A 10,047-nucleotide genomic window follows, 5' to 3' on the forward strand; every position below is an offset into this window, starting at 1 on the left:
CTGAAACTAATGCTATTTAATTGATATTTGTGCTGGTTCATAAGTGTTCGCACAGCTGCTCTGTAACTGTTCTTTTAATTTGTAAAAAAAAAGGGAAATGTCAATATAAAAAATCTATCAAATATAAATCACTGATCACACACAATGTGCATTAATATCCAAGGCATAAAAAATCATTAAAATATGGTAAATGACAGCGTAATGCTAGGGAAACGAAAACGTTGCACCCGCGATCCTAATACTGCGATAGAGGTGCAACCAATTTGAGTCAATGTTTGTTTTAATTCAACTAACAAGGTTCTCCAAATTAGAATAAATTTAAGTTTCCCTTTGAATTTTTCTTACTTTTACAAAGTTTCAAATCTTTCACACTTAAGTTCTGTGAGAAAACCAAACTTTTATACTGCGGGTTCAACAAGCGAAGGATGGCTCCTCGTGGTTAATAATGCGAAAAAACTAATAAATACTTTCATTTTCTTTCAAAAAATAAATTGATGTTTAAATAAAAAATTTAAAGAGGCAGATATAATCTCAAACCGTCGATGATAGCTGTTTCACACGAGTGTTGCAGGTACCGATTTTTTATTTGCACCACACCTCCCAATGTCAAGATTTATAAGCGCTCTAAAAATTGAAATATTAACTTTTTTTTTTAAAAAGTTTTTTGTAACCAAGTTCAAAAAGTCTTCTTTGCATTGGCATTAAGTAAAGTAAAAACTACTTTGATTTAGAAATTGATGTCGAGAATCGTGTATAGCGGAATCGCACTAGGATTTCAATATTTTTGTGAATTGGCCAAAAATGGTATAAAAATATAAAAAATCAATACTAAAGTATACCATCAAAGTTAGTTTTAGTATGGGTTTATGGAAAGTACCCAAAAGCTCCCAAAAGCCTTAACCACACTTACCTATTTTACAAGGAATCAGTTTTTTTGAGACACGTAATGAGGATGACGTGCATTAAGGCATTGCAAAGCACATATTTCTTGCAGAAAACATTCGCTGATGGCCATCTTTTATATTGGGATTTAAATCCCAATATAAAAGATAACTCTTTAAAGAGTAAGTAGTAACAAATAGTAGCATCTGTGGCTTTGATATTTCTGCAGTTATTTAGGATTCTTTGTTAAAAAATAAACAATTCTAAGTATTTTTTTTTGGCCAAATCTTTAAATAAAACATTAATAATTTTTGGACCATTTATTAGCAACTTTGAGAGCATAATTTATTTTTTAACAGACTAATACGAAGTATAAGAACCAGATGGGTTTTAGAAACATTACAAATGAGCAAATAAAAATCTTACGCAGAAGCTATTGGAATATAATGATCCTATTTAAGTGTTTTAATTATAAATTAAGTATAATTTACATCCTATTTTTGCTAGTATAAGTGTTCACACTAAAATAATTCATTTTGAAATTGTAATACTACACCTATAGACAAAAAAAAGTTTGCCAAACCCGCTATTCCTATCTCCCAGTTTACCTCACCATATTTCATAGAAATTATTTTACTATTTAACAATGGCTTCTAAGTATCGTTTAAAACTATACTGGGTACACATTTCAAGTTATTACATTTTTAAAAGCTACATCAGTCTTTTATAAGCTACGTCTGAAGAAACATTGCTACGAAAATATGGAGAGTTTAGGTCAAATGTATATCGTGATAAAATCGAAAATTATTACTCTGTTACAGGAAAACTTTTTAAATCCTGAAATTTTTGTAGAATTGGTTTCTCGTAGTGTTCCGTCAGAAAGTTTTTTTAAAAATTGGTTCTATAGAGCGAAATAAGGGAAGTAGTCAGCAGCACATGACAAATCCTAGAGAAGATCGGCTGGTTGCCAAGCTTAATAACCAAAATCATTTTCTTACTGCTGCTGAAATACACTGAGAGATCCAATCTACATGCAAAACAAAAGCATCAGTACATGACAGCTTATGGTTTGGGTCCACTACAGATAGTCCGAGGCACCATGAATGCTATACAATATAAAACCGTTTTGGAAAATCATGTGTTTCCCACAGTTGAAGACAACACAATTCAGTTCAAATCCTGTACTCTAAGATGATTCTGTGGCTTGCCATCGAGCTTGATCAGTGAGTAGATAATTATATTTTATTAATATAAATTTTTGTTACTTGATTTGTAATATCATATGTTTTTAATAGGTTACTGAATTCAAGGAGTATTTTGGAGTTACGTCATCGAGTTGGCCTGGGAACAACCCGATGGAAAATTTATGAGCAATAATGAAACAAAAAATTGCAAAGAAATGGGCCAAAAACACCCGGGAATTGATTAAAATCATCAACAATGTTTGGGAACATGAAATATCATAGGATATTACAAATAATTTATATTTGTCAATACCAAAAAAGATTCTTTAGTGATTAACCCATTGCACCACTACTAAAAATGACATAATTTGTTCATAAATGTAATTTTAAAAAAGTATATTGTTAAGTGTCCTCGGCACGAGAAACCCCAGTGAGGTCACATTATTTTTATTATTAATTATAGTTTGTAAGCAAAAAATATGAATAAATAAACAAATACAACACACTATTTTATTTAGACATATTTTTTTATTACAATAACATTAAGACTAAATTAATATTTTGTAATAAATAATGTGAAATAAATTGTGATTATTACATTTTATTATGAAATCAGTAACCGAAATATACTTATTTATGTAATTTTTATGAATAAAGTTATTGTCATTCAGTTTTAATGTAAAACAAATAACTTCAAAACAAACCGGCGAATCGCCGGCTTTGTAAGTCAGTGACAAATTGACCTTGGCCGGTGATTCGCCGGCTTTGTGTTGCAATGGGTTAAGAGCAAATGAGATAATACAAAATATTAAAATACTGTTAAACCCGAAAAATGAGTTTTATTTTTAAATTCTTGTTTGAAATATAGGACTGTTTACCCTCCACATAAATCTATTAAGCAAATGTAAATATTTGCCAGGGCTAATAAAGTACAGAATAGTGGTGGCGGAGCTACTATCTGGAAAAAACCCTACTTAATATATCCTAAGCTTTTATTTTTATATTTTACTTGGAAACATTACTTAATCATCACATCTACCAAAACATGTATTTAAAAAAACCCAAGCAGATAAAGCATATAATTTTTTTTTAATTAAAAATTTTATTACGAGTGAGAATCTTTTTTTTGTCCAAATGAAATATTTTTTATACAAAATTAGTTTAAAGAGTCCTCACTAGGCAAACCTGTTCTAAGGAGGACTGTACAGTGTAATTATTTTTTTTTACATATTTCACATGTTCTCATTCAAATATTTTATATGAAAACTTCATGTTACGCATACAAAAGCAAATTTTCTAAAGATTGATTCATTAGTTACATTTTTGCAAAAACAATTATTTTTTTACATTAGAACTATTTCATATATTTGTGGTTAGAACCAAAACGCTCATCTAGTTCTAAATGGATTGGGATTGGATAAGAACACAAAATTTAACAAATAAAAATATATATCAGTAAAATTTTTGCATTGTGTATTTTAAATTATAGACAATAAATAATATTAGACTAAACAACAATGTTCATCAAATTTTTCTTATAACATTCTAAACTACATAAGGGTATCCCAGTTCTTGAACATGAATATCTCTTCAGATTGTAGCAATTTAGAATGCCACATATTTTAGGCTTGGGTGGTTCCATTGCGTATTTGGCCTGAATAGGGTAGTCTACACCGGGTGGCATCAACACCGCTACACCATCAACAGAATTTCTATAAGTAATAAGGGGTACTATTTTTTTGTATGGTTTAGATTTGGGAATACCTTTTAATATTTTAGATTCCTGCTTTTTTAGAAGTCTCTCCATTGTTTTTTTCTTATCTTTTTCTCGTTTTTCATCGGCGAGCTGTTTTCGTTTTTGAGATTTCAAAGCGGCTTTCTGAATCGCTTCAGCAGTCATGACTTTTTCTTTGTATCCGGAAGGAAGTGCAAGTAATACTTCTCCCCCCGGACTAGGTTCCTTATCAGTACCTCTCTCGTACATTGCTCGCTGTCGAGCTGTCATCATTTTTGGATCTTTTGGTTTAATTTTCTTAAGTTCATCATCCACCTGAAAATAACCTTTGTTTTAAAAATAGTAAACTACCCACAAGATCAAAATAATGGTTGAAGAACAAACATATTAGTGATATATAGACACAGTGTAAATCAGAACATAATAAACATTTATAACGTTACTTTGTATCAGGGGCATGTGGTGAGGTTTTTGATAAGGGAAGTAATTAGTACATGTTATAGGTAATAATAATACTATACAATTCATCGAAAATAAGAATACAATCAGTAATAAATTATTATATTTTTTATCCACCTCTATCACTAAATACTTCTATAAACTACCTAACTAAATCAAAATATTTTATAGCGTAGATTTCTATTTGATTAAAATGCAGCTACAGAAAATACTTTTTATTTCATACATATTATTATCCTGTGAAAAATATTCGGTTTCAGTTGCAAGGAAAGAAAAAACAACCAGAAATTATTTTATATTAATTCATATTTTATCATTATGCTACTAAAATAATAACAAAAGACTAAATAAAAACAAATCAATACGATAGATTAAATACATTCTGCATGTTATTTTGTACTCTTAGAATCAGAAAAGATTTTTTTTTTTTTTTGCATCAAAACACGCGTTGTAGATAAAAGAAATACAGTCACATTGCAATGTATGAAAAATGTACAAGGATTAGCAATCCTAATATTTTTCCAGCTTATTTATTTATTCATATTTTTTTCCCATTATAAATTATGATCAATAATAAAAATAATGAGACCTCCCCGTGCCGAGGACATATAACAATATACTTTTAAAAAAAATATTTATACATTTGAGAATAAACAAAGAAGACTTAATAAACAGAGATAATTAACAAAATGTTCAGACAGTTTAAAAACTACGTATTTATGTTTATAGTTAATTTATGTACATCTATACAATTTATATTACAAAATGCACAATGAAAGAACAAAAACATAACATAAGCTATACATTTGTGGAGCAGTTGATTCAATATTGGTTTGGGCGAATGAGACAATCCATTTACTTCTACCTAGCTCCACTATCCATTTTTTCATAGCCTTTTTAAACATTTTCTCGTTACTAATTGTTTTAATAGATAGTGGAAGTAGGTTATAGATTTTAATTGAATAATACTCAAAATCCCTAATGAATTGATTGAATGAATTCCATATAGTAGCCTGGAACAAATATTCGAACCAGATTCCCTGTGATCTGCATGCAGCGAGATGTTTATCGCAGGCACTATTCGTAGTTCTTCATATTGATGTACGGTTGTGCGGGGTGCATGTCGCTATATTTACATGTTTTTGTATGGTGGTTGTTAACAAATTCTATATTAGGTAAAATGACTAAATAGTAAATTATTATTAAAAATAATTCAAACAATTGATTATTTGGTAATTTAAGGGAAGCAATGATTCAATTAATTCTATGAACGTATGGAAGTAATGCTTCCACTCGTTCATTGGACGGACCGCACATGCTTTTTATGTATTTATTAACTCGGTTTGCGGTCCTGTGGCCGTTGTCGCTTATTCACAGATCAGAGATCCGAAACCCACTTTACCTCAACTTGATTCCCATTTTTTTCAATTTTTTTTTTTTACCAAGCAAGTCTGTACTGAATGCGACAAATTCACAATTAAAAAAGATTATGTGAAAAACTTAATAATTTGTTTCGAGGGTACATGTGTAGAATCGGATTACATTTCATGTAACTAAAACAGATAAAGCAGAACAATCTTAACTTTTGAAGGATTGTGTTAAACTTTTCTTACCTTCGAGAAAAACCTGCAATAACAAAGGGAAATGCTGATATTTAAAAAAACATTTATTGTTTATTTTCTGTGTTTTGTCCAACAAATCTTACCTCCTCAAGTTTTCCTGATTCTATAGCATCTAACCACCTTTCTTCTTCGCTTGAAGTTCCACTGTCTTTGCCTTTTCCTTTTTTCTTTTTGGGAGCAACCTTAGGAGACATACTTGTAGACATGGGTATTGGCAATTTTTTCTCGGGATATTTGTTTATTTGGTTTTTGAGTAAATCTGCAGCAGACGCTGTGGTAGAATCCTTACTCATTTTAATCTTGACTTTGAAAGCAGGTTTGGCATCAATTCCATCTTCGAATGAGACATCTATAGAAGCATCGCTATCGAAATCATCAATTTGATCCTTCTTTTTCTTGTGTTTTTTGTGTTTGTGCCGTTTATGCCTCTTTTGTGGTTGATCGAATTCATCTGAAATAATCATAGTTATTATAATCTGAAGGTTAAATATTTTTAAACGCTATTTTTAATACAATCATAAAAATACTAACTGTCTCTGGGATTATCTTCAAGTAACAAGAAATCTTTTCTTTTACCCATCGGTAAAACAAATTAAGACCGTACGAATATTTAAAAAAAAAACGCTAAGCAGTTAGTGACGTATTAAAATGTTAGTAAATAAAGACACAAAATAAATTATATAAACATTATTATGACGCTCTAATACATCCAAAACTTTTGACTTTTGACGCACATTTGACGTTTGTATTTGGAATAGAAGTACCCATAGAAAAAATGACGGGACATAGACAATAACAAATAAATGCAATGCCTCCTATATACCTATATCATCTTGGTAAATGGCGGTGCCATTTAAAAATTTAAGTCGTATATTTTATTAATAAATAATTTTGGTCTGAATATTAATTTGTGATGACATTATATCATTTCACTATTTCCATGATTTATTTATTTATTATTTTACAATGTACGTTTTTTTTACATTAAACATAATGTGCCGAGTGATACATTTTATTAAAATTTGAATCATGCCTTATTAAACATAATAAAATTATAATCTCACATACACATTTAACAAAATAAAATTAAAGTATGGTATAGTAATTATATAAAGGTATAACAAGTAGTGACCGAGCAAGAGTTAATATTTAACGGAAACCGAATTTATCTGTTCTAGTTAGAGCCAAAACTGAATCTTTAAATTTACTTTATACCTTAAAATTGAGCGTATTTATTATTCAATTTGGAGGAGATCGAAAGATTAGTGTTCACGAATATACAATGTATAAATACATAAATTGTGAATAAATTGGTCTACTTTTGGTGCTTTTGAGTGTATTGCTTTTGCTCAAAGACACCTCTCCTTTATCGCACTGAGAGTGTTTAATATTTTGGTATTAAGCTCTCGAAAGAATTCTATATTTGAAAATGAATTATTTTATGTTTTGGAATTCAACTATAAACAAGTATTTATATAGGTACCTACTTAAATTCAATATTTAAATATTAATTATTTTCAGATTTGGAATTCAATCATAAACAAGCACCTGTTACACAAAGTTACACCATCTCTTTTCTTTTTATACGAATAGTTTTTACACGCTTTCACGCATAATCAGAAATTTGGGTTTCAAATAAAATATCAAGTCACGTCAGAACCGGCTGGCGGTCAAAGAAGACTAAATACGCAGTGGCAATGACTGAGTGTTGGGGCAAGAGTTAAGTGTCATAGTTTTAGAGGGCTCAGGGTGCGTTTATGTGTACTAATAGGTCAATGTTTTTATTTAAGAGAACCGAACCCGATTCTTTGGTTACGTAGAAGCTTTATGAAGCAAGTTTTGAAGTATACTTAATTTATCTGTAGAGGAAACATGGTCTGACTTTTCTACAAACGTATTTCCGCATTTCCACCCTGGGTTATGGCACTACAAATATTTACCATCGGCGTGTCTCAATAGTATTGCTTTATTGGTGAATAGTTTATTATAAGAACTAGAACCATCCAAAAACCCTTAAAAACGTCCAGTTTTATCTGCGGTCTTCGGGCGCACGGTATACAAATATGATAACTGTTTTTGAAAAATACGTATCGATCCTGAAATTTCATTCTGATACTCTGTTTTAAAAAAAATGACAAAATCCGTTCAGTTTTGAGGTGCGGAAAATGGGACAACAAAACGTCGATTTTGTCTATTTTAATTTTTTTTTTTTTTTTGCACAACAACAGGCCAGGAGACCCAATTACAGTTGTAAATTACATCACAGGTCACCCAGGCTTGAGAAAAATCACATTTATTTTTTGTGTTCTCACCGGGAATCGAACCCGGAACCTTCCATGTGTGAGTCAAGCGTCTTGACCACTACATCACGGAGGTCGCCTCGAATTAAGCATCAAAGGTCCGAAATGCAGTCATCTTTTTCGCATAGCATCGGGGAGGCATCTTCAAGACAATGGAAAACAAGGAAAACAATGTTCAAATACCTATTTGTCGAAATTCCCTGTCCCCGCATATCCTCACAATTTATGTAATCCGAAACACAAAAATAACAATAGAAAATTATTTTTTTTTCAAAAATAATAATAATAATAACTAAATAAAATCATTGATATCAAACTTTCGATTGTGTTAATTAAATATATGTATGTACTTACTTAAAGTATTCACGAGTATGTACTCAAATTTAGCATTTTATTTTTTATTTATTAATTTATTTATTTTAAAGAAACAAACAGTCGACTATGATTTAATAACAATTTTAAAAAATACGGTTTAAAGACAGACCAGCGAAATTGCTAAATAAGAATCATACATATTATTAAATTGAGTTACAACAAAGGGGAGTGTTTATGTGTATTTGTATAAGAGTAAGTGTAGATGTTTGTTTATGTGTATAAGTGTGGGAGTAAGTGTTCAGGTGTGTGTAAGTGTGTGCATCATTAAATAGTAAGTGGGATCGTATCGCAGCCAGAAATAATGAGTCTTAATTTATTTTTAAATAAATCAAGTGGCATGTAAAATATATCAATAGATGAAAAAAAAGCATTATAGTTAGAGCAAGAACGATAGAGGAAAGAGTGTTGTGCATAGTTAGTGCAACACGCTGGCAGATGGAATAAATACTTATTTCTTGTCACGCGAAAGGGGACATTAAGATTAATTTTGGAGAGTAGGTTAAAAAAGTCTACTTTATTATTTAATAATTTATGTAAATAGCATAATTCAGATACAGTGCGTCTATTTTCAAGGGTGAAAATTCCATTTTGTTTGTCCATTAACAAAGTATTGCCGGGTTCAGCTCGTATCAAATAAATTAAAGTAGACAGGTTATTAATATAATTTAAATTGGACTTTTCCAATTTATTGGTCATTTATATCATTTAAAAAATATGTTAGGTCTGCCTTGTGGACTGTGGTAAAAGCGTTATACTACTTTGTAAAGGTTTTACGTTTCATTATTTAAAAGAATACCTACAATAAAAAAAAAATTGAATGTTTCATTTTTTATTACAATTTATTTTTATCATCATTTCCTTATGGTACATAAAGCAACGCATTGGTACACCAATCGCAGAGTATCTAGATTTTTTAAAGACGCTTAAGGTGCAAGTCTAGGGACTGTCAGAAATCGAACTTAAGACGTTATCTATGATTAGCAAACTCTCCAACCACGAGGCGGTCTAATCTCCACTTGATTGTCTTTTTTAGGGTTCTTACCTGAACTTAGCCTTGTCGTCTAGGGCTGATATTCCAATCGCTCTCGCTTCAGAATAGCACCGCGGGAGTCTGATTTTACTTACACTGTAAAAAAAGAAATCTTCATTCCGCCCGTTCACGGAGACCACATTTAACTATAAAAATAAATCCGTCTGATCGAATCAGAATATCATATGTTCAGACAAACGCCGATTGCCAGTTCAAATTGCCGGTCGACGCTGTCAGAGATGATTATTATTTACCTAAAACAATTCGGTCCTTAGTCGTATCAGTGTCAAGGACGACCATTACAATATTATTCGGTTGTTTGACCTCCGCGACCCATCAACAGATAAATAAACCTGGGGAACACCGACAGATATACATACGTTATCAAAATATTTTGAAGCCTCATGTATGATTGGTACCTTACGAAACTATTTCTAATAAAAGTGATACAGTCATAAAA

The 10,047-nt window shown here is 30.7% G+C and overlaps 1 protein-coding gene across 1 annotated transcript; it reads right to left on the reverse strand.

The window, feature by feature from the left end:
- Positions 1-3,518: 3,518 nt before the first annotated feature.
- LOC148278245 (INO80 complex subunit B) lies at positions 3,519-6,673 on the reverse strand. The gene is made up of 3 exons (XM_088231704.1): positions 6,414-6,673; positions 5,966-6,333; positions 3,519-4,116 (listed from the first exon to the last, which is right to left on the reverse strand). Exons 1-3 carry the CDS (start codon positions 6,460-6,462, stop codon positions 3,574-3,576), a joined length of 960 nt encoding a protein of 319 aa, XP_088087830.1. The 5' UTR covers positions 6,463-6,673; the 3' UTR covers positions 3,519-3,573.
- Between the last annotated feature and the right edge of the window lie 3,374 nt (positions 6,674-10,047).

This window comes from Micrasema longulum, unplaced genomic scaffold (genome assembly GCF_059751315.1).
Source record: "Micrasema longulum isolate JH-2025_06_02 unplaced genomic scaffold, ASM5975131v1 h1tg000904l, whole genome shotgun sequence".
In the NCBI taxonomy this organism is placed as follows: domain Eukaryota; kingdom Metazoa; phylum Arthropoda; class Insecta; order Trichoptera; family Brachycentridae; genus Micrasema; species Micrasema longulum.

Coding starts and splice junctions, on each gene's coding strand:
- LOC148278245 (XM_088231704.1), bottom strand. CDS start 6,462: ATGGGTAAAAGAAAAGATTTCTTGTTACTTGAAGATAATCCCAGAGAC. Junction 6,334..6,413: donor TGAAGATAATCCCAGAGACA/GTTAGTATTTTT, acceptor TGATTATTTCAG/ATGAATTCGATCAACCACAA. Junction 4,117..5,965: donor AATCAGGAAAACTTGAGGAG/GTAAGATTTGTT, acceptor GGTTATTTTCAG/GTGGATGATGAACTTAAGAA.